Source organism: Podarcis filfolensis, assembly GCF_964270895.1.
Source record: "Podarcis filfolensis genome assembly, chromosome: 17".
NCBI classification, from domain to species: Eukaryota; Metazoa; Chordata; class Lepidosauria; order Squamata; family Lacertidae; genus Podarcis; species Podarcis filfolensis.
In genome coordinates, this window is record NC_139621.1 from 40,719,037 (window position 1) to 40,743,764 (window position 24,728).

Consider the following 24,728-nt stretch of genomic DNA (forward strand, 5'->3'; position numbering starts at 1 on the left):
CCCAAATATATTAGTGCACGCTAACCCTCCCCCACCTAACCTGCCACATGACAAAAAGAAATGGCGTCAGAGAAAAGGAGCCATGGCTGCTCTTGGTCTCAGTTCTGTACAGGAACTACTGTAAGATTAACTGCATAAACATAGTTTAAGTAGGTTTCAGCTACTAAGAGAATATACAACAGCAAAATCTGTGGAACTAAATGTGAGAATTTGTTATGCCTTACCTTTCTCTGTTAAATTTCAGTGAATGAAGAATCGCTGGCCGTTTCTGCCTTAGATTCCACAAGTGGAGCATGTCATCTGAACTTGCACTGACCAAAGCACCCTATAATAATGACAGGAAACAAGTGTGTCAAGTGTTGATTTAATCTTGCAGACATTATGGGGAAGTGGCTGGGTTCTAGTAATTTTTGAAGTTGCATTTGAACAACAAGATCCTATTGCTTGTGACAGTTTTTCTGCCAGCCCAAAGTACACCTTCAGTTTCTCCTTTTGCCAGCTTAAAGGAAAAGGTACCCCTGACACGTCCAGTCGCAGATGACTCTGGGGTTGCAGCGCTAATCTCACTCTATTGGCCAAGGGAGCCAGCGTTTGTCCGCAGACAGCTTCTGGGTCATGCGGCCAGCATGACTAAGCCGCTTCTGGCGAACCAGAGCAGCGCACGGAAACGTCTTCACCTGCCTGAGGAAGCACAATAAGGAGGAAGCCAGTCTAGCTTCTCTGGGGAGGGAGCTCCAAAGTCTGTGACAAAGGACTGTTAACTACACTCCAGCTTTAAAGGATTTGACCTCAGGTGGATCCTGACTGGCAAACTGCTCTGTCTAGCCATTCACATCCATCAGGGAAACAGATCAATACCTTCTGAAGTTGGGTGATGGGCTGTTCTGGGATTAATTACCACCTGATTTCTGCATTTACCTGCCCTTTATAACCTATTTTGCACTTTGTGTTTTCGGGGGGGGGGGGCTATGACTTCTCCACCAAGACAGAATGGGGAATATGAGATACTGGGCAATCTCAAAGTGGCAGGTGGCCACAGCACAGATCTGTATCACGCAGCCCTCTTTGTTCTTCCTAGAGAGCTTGTATCCAGGGACAACAGTAGCCCATTGGTATTCTATCACGTTGCCATCTGGAAGATCTGGAACACTTTCACCTTCATCTTGGATGATCTCCAGGTCCTGGGTGTGCTTTCCTTCAGGGGTTAGTTCAAAAGCTGCTCTGTTGCTTTTTTTTATATATGTAAGCACCAAGAGTCTGGATCCATTTCAGTTCAAGTGTCATCTGTTCCTTTTGCACAGATCAGCCTGCCCCGAAATGCTCCAGTTTCCAACAAATCCAAACCCCCTCCTTCCAACTCCACCATCTCATCTATGCATCCAGATGCCTCAGCGCCACCTGTCTAACTAGCCCTGTATGTGGAAAGGGCAGTGGTGCAGCACATGTTGGCATGTGAAATGTCACAGAATCATAAAATTGTAGAACTGGAAGGGATCCTGAGGGTCATCTAGTCCAACAGGTTCAATCTTCAGGTAATAATAATAATAATAATAATAATAATTCTGTTAGAAGCCACCCAGAGTGGCTGGGAAAACCCAGCCAGATGGGCGTGGTACAAACATCATCATCATCATCATCATCATTATTATTATTATTATTATTATTATTATTATTACCCTGCTAGGGATGATGGGAGTTATGGTCCAACAACATCTGGATACCCAAGGTTGAGAGAGGCTGCAGTAGACAATAGCGGCCTAGATGACTCAGTGGTCTGACCTAGCAATAAGCAGTTTCTTGTGACAGCATTTCTGAAAAAGGTGCCTTGGAGGTTCTGAATTTCAACTCCATACCTAGTAATGTCAATGTTGCTTGCAGAACCTTTGCCTGAGGCCCCAAAGATTTACTGACACTTACCTAGATAGGCAGCTTCTTATGTTCCACCCCTGGTGGCAGCCATTTTCTGACTGGCGCCCTCGGCACCTTCTCAAAATTCCAAATGTGGCCCTGGACCCCAAAAGGTAGGCAACCACTGGTCTAAACAATCAGTGTTTCACTCTAACTTTCTCTTGGTCTAATCACATCCTAAATGTGAATCATTTCTATGGCTGCACTCATTGGTCAAAAGCACTGAAAGGTAAGAGTAGGCTGGGGCTGGTTTCTCACACACAAAAGAGGTGTGCTTGCATGTATTGCCTTTTATCTCAGATTCTACAAATGCTGGAAACTTGCTTTTTCAAACTGGGAATTCCACCCACAGATGCCCCCTTAAAAAGAAAAAAAACTTGAACACATAACTTTGCTCATGTTTAAATAAACATCTGCATTTTTGCAAATAAAAACATCCTGAAGATCCCAGGCCACAGAGAGGTTAGGCTGGCCTCAACTAGAGCCAGGGCTTTCTCGGCTGCGGCTCCAACCTGGTGGAACGCTCTGTCACAAGAGACTAGGGCCCTGCGGGACCTGACATCTTTCCGCAGGGCCTGCAAGACAGAGCTGTTCCACCAGGCCTTTGGTCAGGGCGCAGCCTGACCCCCTCCTCTGGCAATCTGCACAGAATTTTGCTTAATGGTTGCCATCAATTTGATTTTAATTTGATTTTAATTAATTTTATAATGAATGTTTTTAGAATGTTGGATTATTTTGATTGTTGTTAGCCGCCCTGAGCCCAGTTTCGGCTGGGGAGGGCGGGATATAAATAAAATTATTATTATTATTATTATTATTATTATTATTATTATTATTATTATATAGCCTTACCTCATTGATCAAAAACTGAAGCTGCAGAACTGCAGCATCACCTTCGTGTTGGCAATAACAATCAACACCCGGTCTGCCCAATCTGTTTAGAGTCAAAGTTAAGGATCAGTTAATCCAGTTTTTGATAGCTGAAATAAAAGCAAAACAAAATAAAACACAGTTAACCATTTTTAACTGGCACTGTCTAATACAGATAGGTGCTGGAGGTGTGACTGAAGTATGTGATGTGGGCATGTTTGGTACTACAGTATTCTTTTTTTTTTTTGTCTGAAGTTGTTGTCCATATCAATGTTGCATTGGCCAAGCCCTTGATATTTGTGGAATTTAATACACTTTATTTATTTATATTCTTATAGTCCGGAGACAAATGGTAGGACAAAAGCTGATTTTGTGCGGTGGTCTGAAGACAGACCTGTCCTTGCTATATTTAATTAGTCTTTGGCTAATTAAACAATATATGGCCTTTTAAACTGGGGAATATTGTTTTAGTTTGTTACTATGTTATGTAGTCTTGTGTTCTTATATTGTAAACCGCCCTGTGATCCTGGGATGAGGGGCAGTGTAGAATAAACACTTTTCTTATAAATTCTAACTCTCTGTGTGGATACCTGTCTAGTGCTCAAGCAAGCTCTGTCCTTTTCCAGGTGTGTTTAATTAGCATTAATTTTACAGTTTTCCTTCCACTGTCTCCCTGGGGCAGATTAAGCCCTGTGTGAGAATTCCCTAATGTACGCTCCTATACTTTGAAGTCACAGGCTTTCCCAGTGCAGCTGCCTCCTCCAAAAGTTTCCTTATTGGAGCATAAGGCACACAGAGATTACTTATAAAGACAAATTCTAACAATAAAAAGCTCATGAATAATCCAAATTCCATCACCACTCTGCATGCACGCCAAACATACTTTTGGGGTAGTTTACCATCAATCTAAGTGTTTATTTGTGTGAGAGACAGAGAGAGAAAGAGAGAGAGAGATGAGAGTTTTTATATCTCTCAATCAATCCATCAGAGATGAACCCAGAGGTTGAACAATGAGCTGACATGGATATATTGCTCGTTTCAAAGACTGGCAGAAAAGAAGAAAAAAGACTGTGTTTGATGCTGCTTTAATTCTGGATCTTGCAAAAGTAGGGGAAAGTAGCAGGTGCACTTACCCCTCAGAGAAGAGCAACAAGCAACCTTTATTGAGGCAGTGTAGATGTCCTCCCTCCCTAGATTCCTTTGCTGTGCTCCCCAAACTGAGAGGGAAGACATGCTTCACCATCCAAAGCAACTGGGAGATGGAAGCACTTGCCTCCCCTCCTGTCTCAGCCCCCTCCCTATGTCATCCTCCTCCTGTTCCCCTATTGGAATGTACAAATGCAGGAAAACCAGCTAAAAGCACAGATTGTAAAATGTACATTATGCTGCAAATCATACTGTTTGGTATACTAGCAAAGGATACATTCGAATAGCACCTGTTCTTGTCCCTATAGCCAGAATCTTCTGAACTGGGTCAAAAGCTAAGGCAGTGGGAAGAAAAGGAAACCCATGGCGAACTGTCTGCAAAAGAAGAAAGAAACTCAGTTGATGTAGAGTAGTTGCTTTACAGTATCATTAAGTATTATTTCTGGTGCAAACAAAGCTCTGGATAACCAAACTAATTAATAGGCTGTCAACTGAGTGCAGATCTTTTAACAAATTAATTATATTCTTTAACAAATGAACTAGGCAAATTCTAATATTTAATAATAATGTATATACACATCTACATAAATATTATCATACCCTAATATAGAAGCTCCTTTTGTATCTCAGTTCAAAAGGAAATACAGATAAATTAAGGTAAAGTACAACCTGTGGCAGCGGAGTCTGAACAAGTAATATTTTAAAAGTGGAAAAACAATAATAATACAACCCAAAACACATCAGTAGCATATAGAAAAGAACAGAATCAACTCAACTCCAGAAGATAAACAAAAAATAAGTTCCAAAAGCCTGGGGGAACAAGAATGCATTTGCCTAGCACCTAACAATACACAGTAGTGGTGCATCCCTGGGGAGTTTCCATAAATTGGGAGCCACCACTGAGAAGGCTGTTCTCATGTTGTGACTCTCTGTACTCCACTCAGAGAGGGAACACGAGGAAGAGCCTCAGATGACAAATGCAGGGTCCACGCTGGTTCATGTGGGGAGAGGTGGTCCTTGAGCCAGTGCGGTGCTAAGCTGCATACGGCTTTATAAATGAAAACCACACTTTGATCTGGACCGGAAAACTATTCAGTAGCTAATGCAGTTGTGCCACAGGTTCAGGGGGAAATTTCAGCCAATTAGAACAGGGAACACTGTAACTACACTGTAAAATGAGAACACTGGAACATAGAGATTCAAAGAAAACTGCTGAATTATTGCAATTTATCAGACTGTTTAGTTTTGTCAACCATGACTTGAATTGAGACTGCAGTTTTGTTGGTTCTTACCGCAGCATATGTTAAACTGGCTTATCAGAGCCAGGACATGTGCCTTAACATCAAGTAACATTCCATTTTAACTTGGTCACTGTACATCCTTGTTAACTGCTCTCTGTAACTATTTTGCTTTCAGGCAATTGTCACTGCCTGTTCTTTTGAAGCTGCTCTACATCAAGCTTCCTCAAACTTGGCCCTCCAGATGTTTTTGGCCTACAACTCCCATGATCCCTAGCTAGCAGGACCAGTGGTCAGGGATGATGGGAATAGTAGTCTCAAAACATCTGGTGGGCCAAGTTTGAGGAAGCCTGCTCTACATCTCCCACCCCTCAGTGGGCATATGCTTGCAAATTCAGGGTTACACTTCACACATCCGATGAAGCAGACTACGGGCGCAAGCCTAACTTCACCTCCATGTAGGTGGGGTTTTGTGGAGCAGATTGGAAGCACAGCTGCATTTGCAGCCCTGTTGCTCATGGCAGCTGCAGCAAAACGTGAGTTGCAGGATTGGTCCCGATGCAATCTCATGATGCCAGTGAGAATACAGGAGATTGGGATCCAATGGTTCCCGGGCCAGGCCAGGCCCTCCTTGTCCTGGTTTCTGCTAAAAACAGGAACAGCAGGTGCACTTACTTATAAGTAAGAAGGTGGTATTTTATTAAAGCAGATTAATGGCATGGCCTCAGAGGCATGGAAATACCAAATACAGTCCAGCAGCTCTTACAAGGTGAAGGGTTAGCAGCAATGTGTCCAGTACAGGCACAAGGGTCAGGGTTTACAAGTCCAAGATCAGCAAGAAGAATTCCAAGGCTATATGGGAGCTGTAATGTTGTTCCAGCAAGTTATCCTGCCTACCCACCAAGCTTGAAAGCACAGAAGGAAAAAGTACACTCACAAGCATCCCTTTCCATGTGGGCATTCGTGGCCTGAAGATGGGCACTCCTCTGGGAGGAAGGAGATGGGTCTCCTCCCTTTTCTTGACACCTCTCCCTGGGAGGAACCCAGGCCCACCTCCTTGTCTAAACTCTCTTGCTCTATAACAACAGACTGTACCCTGAGCCCCCATCATCCTCCACAGCCCCTGAGTCTCCCATCTTTTCAGGTCCAGGCCATGTCTGGAAGAAGAGCAGGGGCTTCAGCATCATGTCAAAGTTGACATAGTCTCATCCTTTCTCCTCTCACTCCTGATCTGAAGCAGAGAGTTCAGAAGCAGCCATGGCATTCTCTACCTTGGTGCCTTCCAGAAGCATCATTGTCATGCCCACCCATACTTTTGGCAGGTGAAAGGAGGAGTGCCACATCAACAGAATGATGCTTGTGTCCCTCCATTAGGGGACCAATTTAGCCAGGACAGCTGGGCACCTAATCCAACCTCACCCCTCTGCCCAGGAGGGTTAGATAGCTCTATCAATCTGTTAGCCTTTAAAGAGTCATATCAGCAGTTGAGTATGTCTGCCTGCCTTTCTTTCTTTCTTTCTTTCTTTCTTTCATTTTTTAAGCCAGCCTCTTCTGGAGAAGGAAGGACATGTACCGCATGCTCTTAATAAAATAACCAGATACCTTTTCTTTACAACATCAGACTAAAAATGGATTAAAAGAACGAATTAGATAGTGCAGGAAATGCTCATCCAAACGCATGAGCAAGACAGACTTTCATATATGCAGCAAGAGCACTGCTTCTCTGTCAGCCTCTCTCTCATGCAGTGAACACAGCTAGAACCTAAATCCCCATTTCCTGGCCTCCCTTTGCCACTCTGTGTGCATTTCCCTCATGGCTGAGTAAACAGGTTTGAAAAGGCACCTCACTTTAGATAAATGGATGCACAGTCTACTTCTCAGTCAAAGACAGAAGACCACATCTCCCACCTTCACCCAGTTCAGCTGTATTTTTCCTTCCAAATAAGAAATGTTACATGAGTGATATGGTATAGTTGTACAATGCAATAATATTTCCCCACCAAAATTAGAACAAAGAAGGTAGTGCATTGATTCCTGGGCTTGTGCTTCTACATTTGCTGCAGAGTTGTTTACATGATTAAACTCTTAAATTACGGAGAGTTGCAGTCACAAAGGGAGTCCTAATTCAGTAGGGAAAGCTGCAGGCAGGCCAAGTTAAAAGGTAAACAAAGATGAGGGAGAAACACGTTGCAGAAAAGGCCTAAAATAGCTGGACAGTAAAGGTATAGGAGGGGCACAAAGTAAAGCCTAAAATTAATCTACAACATGGGGCAATTTTAGTATCACCCCCAGAGGTCACTTCATTTCTTGTAAGTCAGGCAGATGTCAACAACAGCAACTCTGTATATTTCACAGACCATTTATCTTTCAAACACTAATCTTTGACTGAGATAGATTGTCATAGATGGGAAGAAGCTCTGTTGGTGGCTGGGCTGTGGAAAACTTGCCCATCTGCTGCCTCCACCCACAGTATGCAAATACACACAACAAACCTCTACAGAAGAAATTGAATGGCAAAGTATCAAATAATTGCAGGGCAGATTGGTTGGGGAGAACCAGCCCTTCAAGCCAATGATGTCAGATGCCACAAAGAGAGGGGACTTCCCAGTGGAAGTGGAACACTGGAAACTTGCTCAGGAAGCGGCACTGCTGGGGCTAACAGATGGGGCTAATGAGGCACCCCTTCTGTCATCACCTACTCATTGAGTGAGATATGGGCACTAAAACAAAGAAACACCATGTCTGAACCCCAAGACTGGCCAAGGTTATCAGGAGGAAGAGCGAGCCACAGAAGATGTATATCCCTCGGCTGAACGAGAAGCTCAGTCTAAAAGAACAGAAGGGCAAAGAGATTGCATCTTTGGACTTGAACAACTAGCCCTGATCAACTTGCCAACAGCAACTCCATGAAGTTCTGTCCCAGTGATCTTGGTCAACAGAGGTGCCAGAGAACTTCCAAGAGGTCTCCAAGCACCTTGCACTTCCAGGTTCTTCAAGTGTGAAGACACTCCACTAGGGATGGCAAAGCCTGATTGGAACAGCAAGGCCTGGCCCAGTATGTAACAGCTTAGCTGGGCTTTGATTTTTGTGGGAGTAAGTTGCCAGCTTTGGAGCTATCAAAGATCCTGCAGCCAATGTGGCAATCTTTTCTCAGTTACCTCTGGCATTAATACCTCAAAGATCACCCCTTTCCCATATGAACCAACCCAGATCCAGTTATCATCATCTGAGGCCCTTCTCCGTGTGCCTCCTCCATGAGAGGAGGGCAGCAACATGAAAATGGGTCTTTTCTGTGTTGGCTCCCCGTTTGTGGAATGCTCTCCCCAGGGAGACTTGTCTGGTGCCTTCATTACATATCTTTAGGCACCAGGCAAAAATATTCCCAGGAATATTCAGGAAAGAAAACATCTCCCTTCCCCCTTTTCAGTTTTGTCCAATAGAAAAGAAATGACATTTGGGAGAACAGATGGCTCTGGAAATGAAGTTAGTGCTATGAACTCCATTTAATAATAATAATAATAATAATAATAATAATAATAATAATAATTTTTTATTTATACCCCGCCCATCTGACTGTTTATCCAGCTGCAAAACTGGGTCAAGTGGTATCATACTGAAAATCTGATCTTTATGGCAGAGTGCAACCCATCCAGAACTGGTTGAATACTGCCATTTTATCTAGATTAAGCTTTACTTTATTAGCCTCCCTCTATCCCATTACTAACATCCATTGCTTTACTTGGCGTGTACAAAAAGGGGAAAGAGAAATGGCCATCACCCAAATTTTGGTGACACCTTGCCCCAAATCTTGAGTTGATTTCTCCCAGTGTTTTCATGTAGATATTAAAGGCATGTGAAACCCCATAGCATATGGCATGATGATGCACAGCAACTGCCTCCCAGCACTGCAGTCCAGAGCAAGAGTTTCCCAGCATCACCTTCTTAATACTACCTGTAAGATAGGATTGGAACCAACAAAGTGCAGTGCCCCCGACTCCTTTTCAGATAGGTGATACAGAAAGTTACCATGGTTGAAGGGACTGAAAGCTATTGAGAGGTCCAGGAGAGCCAACAGGGATACATTCCTGCTGCATTAGTCCGTAAAACTAGGAACAGCATTTTCTCCTTCACTGTGCCATACAGAAATGTCACTACCAAGCCTCTTTGTCACTCTCAAAATGATCCACTCATTGTATGCCTAGCTCCAGTCTGGTCTGCATCAGCTGTGTAATAAGCCTTTTGTGACAGAATTTGAGAAAGCACAGAACTACAAGTTCAGTTTTCTGACCCTGATTCCAGGTCCTCAGTACGATTCTGGTTCAGTCATTTAATTCACTTTTGCAGGCTAATGCCAGTATCATCAGCTCCTTCTGTGTGTCAGAGCTGCTTAATGCAGAATGGGAATCTTCAACTCTGTGACTCAGCCCTGACAATTTTCCCAGGACAAACAAATAAATCTTAACTAGGAAAGGATGGCCGTCTCTTCTAGTAACTGCAGCTGCAGGGCTGGTGCAGCTGCTCTGGGCACTACAGGGGGAGGGAGCTGCCCTGAAGCATGAACCTTATGGGCCAGATCCTCCACGATGGCTCCAGAGTTTCCTTGTGATGACAAGCACCTTTGGAGCACCATGACCTGTTCCCCTATCAGAATTATTTGATGGTGACTTCACAGACACCTAAACCAGTGTTGGCAGCTCTTCCAGATATGTCCCATCCCTAAAGTCTACCCAGCAAAATTCAGCTGCAGGTGCACTGTGAGCCTCCCCATTACCAGAAAGGAACAATAAGTTTAATGTTTTTAAGGACCCAAAATAACCCAATATGCTAGAGGATGGCCCTGGAATCACTGCAACTCAAAGCAAGCGTCCTCACATTTTTAAAGTTTTTGTGTGTTTCCTTAGCTTTTTTTGCAATGGATGTGTAGGTGTTCCTGTAAACAATACACAAATTCAAAAATTTATGGCGTGTAACATGGCTTAATTTCTAAGTAAGAGGTATGAAGTCAATCTTGTCTGAAAACCATAAGGTAAAGGTCAAGGGACCCCTGACCTTTAGGTCCAGTCGTGGATGACTCTGGGGTTGTGGCGCTCATCTCGCTTTACTGGCCAAGGGAGCCGGTGTACAGCTTCCAGGTCATGTGGCCAGCAGGACTAAGCCACTTCTGGAGAACCAGAGCAGCGCAGGGAAACGCCGCTTACCTTCCCGCCGGAGCAGTACCTATTTATGTACTTGCACTTTGACGTACTTTCAAACTGCTAGGTTGGCAGGAGCTGGGACCAAACAATGGGAGCTCACTCCGTTGCGGGGATTCAAACTGCCAACCTTCTGATCGGCAAGCCCTAGGCTCTGTGGTTTAACCCACAGCGCCACCCGCGTCCCTCCGAAAACCATACTTGGACCCTTTTATATGAAAGCTCTTCCCCTGTACATAGGTGCTTGTTTGCGTTTAGTGAGGAGACACATGTAACGTCACACTTTCTTAGATAAGTGCTGTACAAGTCCTGTAGTAAGGAAAACTGTGAGGTTTAAAACTGCAGTCCTACCAAGGGAGCCATTACTGAGAGCGGACAAAATATAACCATAAGCTTTGCAAAAGCAAATCAGAATGGATGTTCAATAAACAGGTTGTCTGGACGAGTTCAAAAACAACACAATAATAAAATACAATACAACACACAGATTGATTTTCATTTTAAAATTTTACATTCTGCCTAGAGCTTGGACCCCTATGATAACCACAGTCTTGCTGTCATAACCATAGACTCACTTAAGTCTGGAACTGAGTTTTTCTTTTTTTTGCACTCTCCCCTCCAATGGACTCTTAATAGAGGTTTGCCACAGCTTAGGAAAGTCTCCTCTTTTTTTACTTTCTTTTAGGGATTTACCCTGAAGGTAAAGATCCTTACACGTCCCTCCAACCCTGTGTTTTGGACATAGCAGAAGGAAGAAAAGCTCTCTCACCTTTCCATTTCATTCTCCATCTCTCATTAGCTTTCCACCTTCCACCTGCTCCACCCCTTCCAAAACCATGAAGGACGGTATACAAATTTAATAAAGAATAATGATAATGATAACAAAATTCACCACACAGCCTCTGTGGCTTAAATCTATTTCATTAATTATCCTTTCCCCCACACCCAGTCTTGCCTCTTAGACATTTATGGAGATCATCAAGGGTGTTGATAACTGTGGCAGCTAATTTCAACTCAGGAGGCTGTTTCAACTTCATATATGCCAAGACAGTCCCTACTCAAAGGGAGCATGGGGCAGATAGCATATATGATAACACACAATAGAGCCATTTGAGATTAAATGTATGTCATGGCTCTGCAAAAGTCAGAGGCCATTGCTCCACTATATATTAGGGCACACTAACAAAATGTTGAAAATGCTTCCCCAATAACCCAAAACCAAAACAGGAACAAAATAAGGACAGCATTTAGCAGGGACAGGTACTAAACTACACATCTTATGGCAGGGATTGGAAGATATTGTTTTGGACAACATCTTCTTTAGTACATATATATGCACTATCACTTAAGTCAAAATTATTACCACCTTTGAACTCAAGCTGTCGCTGAAGCCGTATCACAATGAATTGGAAGGACTGAGTCAGCTCCCCCCACCCCACCCCACTAAGTCTTTTAGGGAAAATATATATTGAAAAACAAGAATTTGCAAAGTTAACTTAGCTTATCTACTGTCTTACCTACTTGACATAAAAAACCTTGTCTTGTAGATGATAATCAGCAGAATGTCCAGGTTTTCATAGGGAAATATTTAAGCATAAGAAGTGCATTTTTCTAGAAAAAGAGGTGCCAGAACTCACCATGAGCTCCTCCCTTGTTCTCTGATAACGGTAATGGTGGCTACCTGAGAGGTGCCAGAACTGAGTTCCAGTACGTTCCGGCTGGAAAAATAAACCCCTGAGAATAGGGATGATAACATCTGCAAATTTGATAATATGCCACAGATATGCCACAATTCATTTCTTCACTGAAGTCTTGGATGAGGGACTTAGGGAGAGGGGGCAGGGAAAAGCTCACAAATTTACACCAATATGTTTACCAAAACACACCTGCTTTTCCCCATGGGGGTCCTCTCCTGCTCAAAAATCAAAATTCACCAATGCAGACTACCTAGTCTCTACTGATTTTGTGGCTTTGCAAGCAATGTGGGATGAAGTACCATTAAAGGGCCTCTGATCTCTTATGTAAGAATCATGTGAATTTGATATTAGGGAGCTGATTACTCTTTAGACACCTTTAAAAATGTGTGTGTCTTTGTCACTCAGTAAAGAAGGCCTGTACTGGTAATGCAATATAACTGTTGGATGTCTTCAGTTTCTTTTCCACATTAATGTAAAGTCCATGTGGCGAAAAATATTAGTTCTATTGAAGTAGCCAATTAAGCCAGCTTTTACCATGGTGCAATTAAGGGCAAACACTTAATTCAGGGCAGCTGACAAATCAATTGATCCAAAAGGGCCAAAACACCATTAATCATTGTTTCTGTAAGGCTAATGCAAATATCCCCAAGAACAAATGAAATAAGAGATACTTTTCTCTATGAGGCTAACGGCAATTCTAGATACTAAATCTGAAAAATATGATGAAGTGAGTACTTCATCTTTACCCTATTTCAAATGTTCACATTACTGAAACATCTAATGCACAACAAATGTGTTTGCATGGTTACATTTTGTACCCATTTACATGCTTTTGATACTGTGAAGAAAACCTCAGTTATAAAGAATTCAATTTTATTCACTTAACAGTAACTAAAAATCCTAAATTGAAAAAGGACAATATATACATTTATTTATTTTTCTAAACATGCTCATAAAGGACATCATTCCATTTTGCTTTCCCCATCTTACCACTAAATTACTACAAAAACTATGATTAACACAGAACAAAAAATAACTTCTCACCCTGTATCAAAAAAATTAAAATATTTGAATGCTGGATAACATTTTTTTAAAAATCAAATCTGCTTTCCCTTTTCAGATAAAACTCCCACATAATTCAGATTGCATGTCAGCAACTCTAACATGGATCCCAACTATTTTCCATTATTAAAGTTGCCAATTATAGGTGCTGGGTTTCTAATATTGACTTCACTATACAAGAAGCAAAACAACTATTATGAAAACATAGACAGAATACAAAGACACAGTCTATAATTAATGTATCAGTAATGCTCCTACAAAATGAAAAGGCCTGTACCCAAGATAATTTAAAAATGAAGCCTTCTAGCTGATCCCTGCTTAAAATTAGGCCAAAAGTGAATATATTTCATACAGAATGTTCAGAGAATGCTCCCAGTGTTCACAGAATTTTAAAAAATGATAAATATGATAAACAAGTATTTGTGATGAGCACTTGCAAACACTTTTAAGTCATAGTTCGATCTGACTACAGCCCCCAGTCATACAAAAGTATGATCTGCTATATATGTCTGAGACCAAGTCCTATAAGGACCCTTCATGATGCTGACATTTTTACTTACTCTGACCAGGAAGAAAAAATAATTGGGATCCAACTTCGAATGTAACAGTAGTTAAAAAGTAATAGATGTTGTTCCACTTCATCCTTTAGGCACTTTGACTTGGCTTTTAATGTTAATATACTGTAGCACTCCAGACTGGTTCTTGTGCTTAAAAAACCCCACGCGCTGTTCTTACCTTGCTTAACTGAAAATAGTCTGAAGTGAGAGTCTCCTGGATTTCCTCTCTGGGAGTCCCTGCAGTTCCTCCTGGGTGCACAGGACCACTGCCAGGCCCAGGGCCACTGCCGCTGCTTCCACCCGGGGATGAAGTTAAACCATCCAAAACTTTGTGGAAATTAAATTTCTTCATTTTGAAGAAGAAAGTCACCTTAGAAAGGAGAAAGAACCGCTTGCCTTGGTGAGGATCACATTTAGCAACCCCAAAGCGGAAAGCAAAACAAAGTGCCTTTCAAATGTTTCAGTGATGCAGCAAAACGGTCTTTTGAATTTGATCAGTATGGTGTTTTACTGATGGAAGTATATAAAGACTCCGTTTTATCAAAACTCTTAAAAAGGGCTGGGAGAGCAGAATCCCACCAATTCAGCGTGAGGAATTCGGAAGAGGTGGATTATAGCGACTCACAGGAAGCCGTTTGTAAAGAATCCACATTGTGTGTAGGTGTATATCTCTATTAAAAAAGACTATCCATCAGAATTCAAGCCAGCATTCAAACTGCCCTAATGGCCTGTGAACTCACTGACATGTTGACATTCATCCCCTCTTGTGGAAAAATAGATTTCCATATTAATTGGTGTTCCAAAGCCCCAGATGGCTGGATCTGGACCTCGGCGCTCCTCTCTCTCCCGTCTGCGTATGTTTGAAAGACCAGATCCTGCCACCTACAGCAACTGCGGCTCCTTCGCGATCTTCCCCGCCAACCTTCGCATTCGGGATCTTGTCGGGTGAGGAATCCACTGGCCCTCGGCGGGCCGCTTCCGGGACATCCAAATAGCGCTTCTGGCGGTTCTCCCGCCCGGGCAACCTGGAGGGGGATCTCTCCCCGACGGGTCTCGCTCGCCTCCTCAAGCCCGACCCGCGACGCCGGCCAAAGGCGCTGCCGGGCTCCGGGAAGCCGAAGGCGGCGGGCTCATCCCGACGGAGCCGCCCATAATAATAATAAGAAGAAGAATAACTGTGAGGGGAGCGAGAGCGTCCGAATGGGGCCCCCAAGGGAGAAGCGGGTCGCCGAGCGAGGAGAGGCCGAGCGGGAACTTGTTGGCCGGCCGTCGAGGAGGTCTCCGCGGGCCCCGCGCCTGGGACGACGGAGGGGGAAGCGCGCCCCGCCGAGCCCTCCGGCCCAGACTGCAAGGCTGGCGCCGGGACAGCTGCAATGGCCGGTCCCGCAGCCTGTGAGGGGAGCTGTGAGGCGGCGGCGGCGGCGGCGCGGTCCTCCCTCGCCGGGCCCTGCGCGCCGCGGCTCCCTGGCCTGCAGCCGCTCTCCGAGGTGCTGGAGCCCCGGCGGCGGAGGCTGGGCCTGGACCCGGCCGGGAAGGGAGGGCGGAGCGGCGCGCCCGCAGCCAGCCAGGCCGGCAATTGCGCCTCGCCCGGCGGAGGGAGGCCAGAGGCCCAATGAGAGCCGCCCTCGGGAGGTTCTGATAGGCCGGAGAGCCAGGCCGTAAATTTGAGGGAGCCAATCGCAAGGCGGGGGAAAGCGACCCCAAACAAACCCGGAGCGCCGACCAATCCGGGGAGATCTGCGGAGGCGGCAAAGCGCTGCGGCGCCGGGAGGGAGGGAGGGAGGGAGGGGAGATGGAGGCCGGAGGAGGGAGGGAGGCGCGGGGGCGCGCGCGCGGCCTGGTCGCCTCAGGGAGGCGCCGGAGAAAAAGAGCCGGCTTTTGATTATCATTTAATGCATTTATATACCGCCTGTTATGTACTGAGGTGAAGAGGATCCAGAATGCGGCAGTCTGATTGGTCCTGGAACAGTACGATCCAGAATGCAGCAGTCTGATTGGTCCTGGAACAGTACGATCCAGGATGCGGCAGTCTGATTGGTCCTGGAACAATAGGATCCAGGATGCAGCAGTCTGATTGGTCCTGGAACAATAGGATCCAGAATGCGGCAGTCTGATTGGTCCTGGAACAATAGGATCCAGAATGCGGCAGTCTGATTGGTCCTGGAACAATAGGATCCAGAATGCGGCAGTCTGATTGGTCCTGGAACAATAGGATCCAGAATGCGGCAGTCTGATTGGTCCTGGAACAGTACGATCCAGAATGCAGCAGTCTGATTGGTCCTGGAACAGTACGATCCAGGATGCGGCAGTCTGATTGGTCCTGGAACAATAGGATCCAGGATGCAGCAGTCTGATTGGTCCTGGAACAATAGGATCCAGGATGCAGCAGTCTGATTGGTCCTGGAACAATAAGATCCAGAATGCGGCAGTCTGATTGGTCCTGGAACAATAGGATCCAGAATGCGGCAGTCTGATTGGTCCTGGAACAATAGGATCCAGAATGCGGCAGTCTGATTGGTCCTGGAACAATAGGATCCAGAATGCGGCAGTCTGATTGGTCCTGGAACAATAGGATCCAGAATGCGGCAGTCTGATTGGTCCTGGAACAGTACGATCCAGAATGCAGCAGTCTGATTGGTCCTGGAACAGTACGATCCAGGATGCGGCAGTCTGATTGGTCCTGGAACAATAGGATCCAGGATGCAGCAGTCTGATTGGTCCTGGAACAATAGGATCCAGAATGCGGCAGTCTGATTGGTCCTGGAACAATAGGATCCAGAATGCGGCAGTCTGATTGGTCCTGGAACAATAGGATCCAGAATGCGGCAGTCTGATTGGTCCTGGAACAATAGGATCCAGAATGCGGCAGTCTGATTGGTCCTGGAACAGTACGATCCAGAATGCAGCAGTCTGATTGGTCCTGGAACAGTACGATCCAGGATGCGGCAGTCTGATTGGTCCTGGAACAATAGGATCCAGGATGCGGCAGTCTGATTGGTCCTGGAACAATAGGATCCAGGATGCAGCAGTCTGATTGGTCCTGGAACAATAAGATCCAGAATGCGGCAGTCTGATTGGTCCTGGAACAATAGGATCCAGAATGCGGCAGTCTGATTGGTCCTGGAACAATAGGATCCAGAATGCGGCAGTCTGATTGGTCCTGGAACAATAGGATCCAGAATGCGGCAGTCTGATTGGTCCTGGAACAATAGGATCCAGAATGCGGCAGTCTGATTGGTCCTGGAACAATAAGATCCAGAATGCGGCAGTCTGATTGGTCCTGGAACAATAGGATCCAGAATGCGGCAGTCTGATTGGTCCTGGAACAATAAGATCCAGAATGCGGCAGTCTGATTGGTCCTGGAACAATAGGATCCAGAATGCGGCAGTCTGATTGGTCCTGGAACAATAGGATCCAGAATGCGGCAGTCTGATTGGTCCTGGAACAATAGGATCCAGAATGCGGCAGTCTGATTGGTCCTGGAACAATAGGATCCAGAATGCGGCAGTCTGATTGGTCCTGGAACAATAGGATCCAGAATGCGGCAGTCTGATTGGTCCTGGAACAGTACGATCCAGAATGCGGCAGTCTGATTGGTCCTGGAACAGTACGATCCAGGATGCGGCAGTCTGATTGGTCCTGGAACAATAGGATCCAGGATGCAGCAGTCTGATTGGTCCTGGAACAATAGGATCCAGGATGCAGCAGTCTGATTGGTCCTGGAACAATAAGATCCAGAATGCGGCAGTCTGATTGGTCCTGGAACAATAGGATCCAGAATGCGGCAGTCTGATTGGTCCTGGAACAATAGGATCCAGAATGCGGCAGTCTGATTGGTCCTGGAACAATAGGATCCAGAATGCGGCAGTCTGATTGGTCCTGGAACAATAGGATCCAGAATGCGGCAGTCTGATTGGTCCTGGAACAATAAGATCCAGAATGCGGCAGTCTGATTGGTCCTGGAACAATAGGATCCAGAATGCGGCAGTCTGATTGGTCCTGGAACAATAGGATCCAGAATGCGGCAGTCTGATTGGTCCTGGAACAATAGGATCCAGAATGCGGCAGTCTGATTGGTCCTGGAACAATAGGATCCACAATGCGGCAGTCTGATTGGTCCTGGAACAATAAGATCCAGAATGCGGCAGTCTGATTGGTCCTGGAACAATAGGATCCAGAATGCGGCAGTCTGATTGGTCCTGGAACAATAGGATCCAGAATGCGGCAGTCTGATTGGTCCTGGAACAATAAGATCCAGAATGCGGCAGTCTGATTGGTCCTGGAACAATAGGATCCAGAATGCAGCAGTCTGATTGGTCCTGGAATAATAGGATCCAGGATGCGGCAGTCTGATTGGTCCTGGAACAATAGGATCCAGAATGCGGCAGTCTGATTGGTCCTAGACCAATAGGATCCAGAATGCAGCAGTCTGATTGGTCCGCAGGAGCCACCCAATCCAGCTCCAGGTGCAGCTTTTCTGGACTTCCTGTTGTGATGGTGGTGCTGTTACCATCATATACGATGCACTTACTGAATATTCATATAATTGTAGAGTTGGAAGGGACCCCGAGGGTCGTCTAGTCCACCCCCTGCAATGCAGGAATCTTTTGCCCAATGTGGGGCTTGAACCAACTCCCCTGAGATGAGGAGAGTTTGATGCTCTGCCCATTAAGATTACCATTGTCGCCATATTGCAGTTGGTGGCTTGCCTTAGAACGCCCAATGATTTGATTATTTCCAGTGGGTGTTTGCAAACACACTGTCACATTCACACTTCACTTTTTTAGGTATACAACTGAGTAATGCAAATGACAAACCTAGACAGCATCTTCAAAAGCAGAGACACCACCTTGCCGACAAAGGTCCCTATAGTTAAAGCTCTGGTTTTCCCAGGAGTGATGTATGGAAGCGAGAGCTGGACCATAAAGAAGGCTGATCGCTGAAGAATTGATGCTTTTGAATTCTGGTGCTGGAGGAGACTCTTGAGAATCCCATGGACTGCAAGAAGATCCAACCTCTCCATTCTGAAGGTAATCAGCCCTGAGTGCTCACTGGAAGGACAGATCCTGAAGCTGAGGCTCCAATACTTTTACCACCTCGTGAGAAGAGAAGACTCCCTGGAAAAGACCCTGATGTTGGGAAAGATGGAGGGCACAAGGAGAAGGGGACGACAGAGGACGAGATGGTGGGACAGTGTTCTCAAAGATACCAGCATGAGTTTGACCAAACTGAGGGAGGCAGTGGAAGACAGGAGTGCCTGGTGTGCTCTGGTCCAGGGGGTCATGAAGAGTCGGACACGACTAAACAACTAAACAACAACAACAAATGCAATAGAAAAGTGAGTAATACTAAACAGAAAAGTGGGATGGGCCCCTGGTATTGGAGATACTGAAGTCTATGTATCTTACATCTGCTGGATCAGCGCTCTCCTAGCTGCTCTCAAAGGAATTCTTAGGGAGATACTTCTTTTGCTTATTTCTCAGCAGTGCCTCTTCCATATCTTCTTCTTTGGCAATTGCTTGTAGCCAAGTAAGGTTGTCTTCCATGAATATGGTTCCATGGATATGCAAGCTGCAAGCCCCACATGCAAAGGAACCAACACCAACTCACTTTAAGCTCTTGGCAAAAGATTCCCGCATTGTATGGTGTTGGACCAGATGACTAGAACTGGTCCCTTCCAGTTCTATGATTCTGTGATTGTTCCTTTGCAGCCACATCCTTATCTGTCCCACATGAATCTGGCTTTTAGTGTTGAGGCACCTACACTTTTGAATTCTCTCTTTGGTGCCTACTCAAGATCCTCTTCCAATAAGTTAAGATCTGCATCTGTACTGGAATTATTTTTAAGACGTTAAGTCTCTTGTTTGCTGCTCTGTGCTCCTTTCAGAAGAAGGGCTGAATATAAATTGATTAAATAATCAAAATAAATATGTCAGCAGTATGAAGCAGGTGGGTATATTCTGGTGGGCGGGACGACTGGGCCAAATTCGGACCTATCTTAATTGGTTTCCCATCCCTGCTGTGAAGAAAATCCTCTAATTCAAGCATACTTTCTGGACCTCCTTCAAGAAATGCCAGTTGAGTCTTCTGCATAAATAAAATTCTGAAAATCAGTCTAGCTAATTAAACAATTTGTCCTGGTCTTAAAAATCTATGAAAATTCTATGAACAGCTTGAAGCTGTGGGTGAGGCATTTGCCTACTGCTTCCATTCTCATTTTTCAAGACCCCTTCTGTGCTTTGCATTTGCCAATCCGCCCTGCTCAGAGACTGCTACATTAGTTTAAATAGAAAAAGGAGATAGGTGTTTCCCCCCTTCTCATTATCCATCTTAAATAATTAAGTGCCTGCACAGATGTGCAGAGAACTGTTTGAGTCTTTCATCCTAATTTATTTGCTGGAATCTAGCCCCTGCCTCACATATTCTTTGCTGTTATCATGATAATTGCTTTGCATCAAGAAAGCAACAAGAAAGGGGGAATGGAATGCCAAATATAGAGGCAAATCTAAAGTTTCATAACAGATTCTGAATAATGCTGCAGTTGCGACACACTTATATGCCAAGAAAGCCCCTGTTACAAAATTAGGCCACAGCAGTTCCCCTAAAGTTGATTAAAAATGCTCTAAGATAGTCTTTTTCAAGCAGTAATAAAACCTTAAGAGTTTCCTACAAAACAGGACAGACTTTTTACACTTTCAAGCTGCTGGGTGTATTTGCCATCTTTCCACTACAAGCTCTACGAATAAAACTATGCATGCCCCAGACACAGTGCTTAGCTTTCCCTCATTACAAAGCCTTCTACCTTGAATGTTTCAAGTCTCCTTCACGCCCACAGACTGGAATCCCTCTCTGCAATGGTCTGCCACAAGCCAGTTGGAAATCTCTCCCAGCTCTCCCCTTTCACTTCCACTTTTGGCTGTTGAACAAGTTCTCCCAGCCCAGATGTTGAAGATGCCATTCTCCAAGTGTCAAGACTTACTCCTAGAGGTGTGCCAAGCCCACATGTCCATACCGGATAAGAAAATCCACCTCAACCCCCTCCCCTGATTCCAGTGAGTCCACAAAGAAAATGGGGATTATTGAAAAATTGCAATTTACTGAACATCGTGAGTGATCTATGTTCCTTCTACACAAATTTGAGAACCCTCTTCAAGATTCCCTAGCTCAGGTTCCTTAGCAAACAATTTTTATGCCACCTATTCTATGGCATAGAAGATCCCCACCCACTCTCCTGGAGAAGACAGCTCTTTGATTACTGGGCTGCCAGGTGAGTTGGAACTCAGTGCCAAAACAAATTTCCACCCTCCCCTTGGACTCTGAAGAATACCTAATTATTCAAATGAAACCATGCAAAATACAGGGGTACCTTGGCTCTCAAATGCCTTGGTACTCAAACAACTTGGAACCCAAACACTGCAAACCCGGAAGTGTTCCGGTTTATGAATGTTTTCGGAAGCCCAACGCACTCCGTTTTTAGTGTTATGCTTCCGTGTTGAGTGCCACACTTCTGTTTTCAGCATTACGCTGAGGTCTGTCTGTTTTTGCTGTTTGTGTTTTTGTTTTTGCGGCTTTTTTTGTTCTGTTTTTGTGACTGTGTGGAACCCAGTTCAGCTACTGATTGTGTGACTGCAGTACATTGTTTATTGCTTTCGTTTTATGGATCACTGGTCTCGTTAGATAGTAAAATTCATGTTAAATTGCTGTCTTAGGGGTTGTTTTTCAAAGTCTGGAACGGATTAATCCATTTTGCATTACTTTCTATGGGAAAGCGCGCTTTGGTTTTGGAATGCTTTGGACTTCCGGAACGGATGAAGTTTGAAAACCAAGGTACCACTGTATCGGATTCTGTCCCTAGTCGCTCTAGCTAAAAGGACAGCAAGCTCTTGCCTCCAGCTTCAGGTGTCAGATTGTGAAAAGACTTACCTGGGGTGATGCAGAAATGCTGCCAGTGACTGGGTTATAGAGGGATCACCGGGAGTCAGAATAAGGCAGCCTTCGCCAATGCCCTCTAGATATTTTGAAGTGAACTCCAGGTATCCCCAATCAACACAGAAGGTACCAGGTTGGAAAAGGCTGGTGGAATGTCCACGCTCATTATGATGAGTGGCGCATGTCTGTTGCTGACACTGACGTATTTTAGGTGCCAGATTAAAACTGAACATTTGGTCCAGCTAATTCAAGGCTTTAGGTTAGTGCAGCGTTGGGTTGCTGAACAGGTTTCCTTACTCCCTTACGGAAGATAATATTTTATGCTAAAATTAGATGGTGTTTAAATTAGATGGCGGTTGGGTTATTTTAACAATGTTGTCTTTTCTCAGCTGGATTGTAATTCTCCCAGACTGCCCTGCGCTAAGCAGATAATGCATTAAATAGCGATTCAGTGGAACCTTGGTTCTCGGAAGGGCTTAATTGACGAACACATTGGCTCCCGAACGCCACAAACCCGGAAGTAAGTGTTCCGATTTGCAAACGTTTTTTGGAAGCCAAACATCCAACGCGGATTCCGCTTGAGTGCAGGAAGCTCCTGCAGCCAATCGGAAGCAGCGCCTTGGTTTTTGAATGTTTCGGAAGTCAAACGGACTTCCAGAATGGATTACATTCAAGAACCAAGGTACCACTGTAGTAACATTTCAGATGGAAAAGTGGGGCATAAATGTTCAGGAAAACCTATGAAAGATAGGGTGGGCCTGTCAGGAACTCGGCCTACACGCGAGTAGGCATGAGCCAAGGGCATGACCACCCAGGAGGACTCCCCTGCTCAGCGCCTGAGGGCCCCAGTCCTGCCACTTACCACCTGGCCAGGGCGGGGCCTGGTGGGCTCTATAAAGGACTGCTGTCGCTGCTGCTGCTGCTGGGCAGAGAGAGCTCCATTTTGTTTTGTTTAAATTGCTGCTATATTTTACCTATGTCATTTTAAACTGTGATATTCATGCTGTACAGTGGTACCTCAGGTTACATACGCTTCAGGTTACAGACCCCACTAACCCAGAAATAGTACCTCGGGTTAAGAACTTTGCTTCAGGATGAGAACAGAAATTTTGCAGGAGCTGGAGGGCCCATTAGCTAAAGTGGTGCTTCAGGTTAAGAACAGTTTCAGGTTAAGAATGGACCTCCGGAACGAATTAAGTACTTAACCCGAGGTACCACTGTATTCTTAGTTTTAGATTTTGATTTATGTGGAAATTGTTTCCCGTTTGGTTGTCTATTTTTTTGATGTGGTTTATTGTTTAAAAGGGACGCGGGTGGCGCTGTGGGTTAAACCACAGAGCCTAGGACTTGCCGATCAGAAGGTTGGCAGTTCGAATCCCCACGACGGGGTGAGCTCCCGTTGCTCGGTCCCAGCTCCTGCCAACCTAGCAGTTCGAAAGCACATCAAAGTGCAAGTAGATAACTAGGTACCGCTCCGTCGGGAAGGTAAACGGCGTTTCCGTGCGCTGCTCTGACTCGCCAGAAGCAGCTTAGTCATGCTGGCCACATGACCCGGAAGCTGTATGCCGGCTCCCTCAGCCAATAAAGCGAGATGAGCGCTGCAACCCTAGAGTCGGCCACGATTGGACCTAACGGTCAGGGGTCCCTTTACCTTTACCTATTTATTGTTTATGACTTTTGTAATTATGTAAATCTTGTTATGCTGTAAGCTTCCTTGAGCATTGTTTTTTTAACTGTAGAAAGGTGGCATACAAATAAAAAATGATGATGATGAGAGCTTTAAGGTTCACGATGAGGAGTTTGTGCTGGTATTATACTTCATTACCTTACTCAAGTAGTGAGGAGGGGGTGGCGAAGAGAAACTCGAGTACAGCAGCACCTGCATGTCAGCATCTGTTATATATTGCCACAATCCTGAGTGTTACCTCCCTACCACTCCACCCAACAATAGCCTATTGTACGAATGCTACAGCAAACTTGGTAGCAGTGCACAGATTGCTGTCACCGCATGAAGGCAACACGATGAAGCCTATCCAAGAGCAGCATGAATCATATTTCAGAAAGCAAAACATATGTGTGGGTGGGCTTGGTTCCTGAGAAGAGATTTTTAAAACAGGGCAGAAGAACTTGACATTTCCAGACAAAACAGCTTCCTGTGTTATAGAACTAGATTTCCGAGAACCAGCGAAGCATTTTTTTCTCTTAGTCTCCTTGAAACCCAGCTCAGACATAGTCAAGGAAGTCTGACTGCTGGAAACATTTTAATTATTCATTTTTAGATTATAACTTACCCTGCCTGGGCCTTTGGGACACCAGATGCCCAAAAGAAATTAGTTAAAATTAGAATGTCAAGACTCATAAATGCAACCAGTCTGTAACAACATGCTTTACTTATCTGCAGTATTAGTCTGCAATTCTATGTGCACTATATGTTGGGAGTGAACCCAATTATCTCTCAGTAAACATCTATAGGCTCTTGGGTTATGACCCATGCACACAAACTTGAGTAAATCCCATTGGACATGCAGGTTAAAAGAACTGTAACTAACTACTTCCCTAAGGAAGGCAGGACCATTCTGAAAACTCATCTTGGATGGAATTCCATGGTACTGAGTGTCATATAATCCAATCTAAGAAAGGATTGGAAATGTGGAGGAATAAAGGCAGTTGGAAATATTTGTTTCTTCATGGATCCACATACTGAAGACATTCCTTGTCTAAAACATCCTTGAGACACAGATAGTTTTACCATTCAAAGAGCTTCACAATCTACTTCTTACTTCATACCACAATTATGCTTCAGATCTGATCTCATCTGCAATGCAAGCGTTTTAATGCAGTTGCAATGCTAAACCATGGTTTGGTGATCCCTTGGGCTTTTGCGTGTCGTCATCTTCTCCTCACCTGGGGTAGAGGTGGGGTAGACAAGCTATTGTTTCCAATTGCCAGGCCATGGTGCCATCAAATAAATAAATAAATAAATAAATAAATAAATAAATAAATAAATAAATAAATAAATAAATAAATCCCCACCCATCTGGGTGGATTTCCCCACTATACTGCAAATGAGCCAGCCAGCAGCAACGAGGCCATGTTATTTAGCAAGTCTGCATGCAACATGGTATTAC

At 44.7% G+C, this 24,728-nt stretch overlaps 1 protein-coding gene across 5 annotated transcripts in view; it reads right to left on the reverse strand.

The window, feature by feature from the left end:
* STXBP5L (syntaxin binding protein 5L) overlaps window positions 1–15,270 on the reverse strand; it is a 68,812-nt gene extending 53,542 nt beyond the window's left edge. For 3 of the 5 annotated variants that reach the window (XM_083592912.1, XM_083592911.1, XM_083592910.1), the window contains exons 1-4: window positions 13,849–15,263; window positions 4,202–4,299; window positions 2,761–2,842; window positions 225–325 (exon numbers count right to left, since the gene is read on the reverse strand). In XM_083592912.1, coding sequence (XP_083449038.1) covers window positions 225–325; window positions 2,761–2,842; window positions 4,202–4,299; window positions 13,849–14,022 — 455 coding nt within the window. In that variant the 5' untranslated portion in view covers window positions 14,023–15,263. Of the gene's footprint in view, window positions 1–224; window positions 326–2,760; window positions 2,843–4,201; window positions 4,300–13,848 lie in introns of all 5 variants that reach the window. The other 2 variants (XM_083592914.1, XM_083592913.1) reach the window with 2 other exon arrangements.
* Window positions 15,271–24,728: the final 9,458 nt, after the last annotated feature.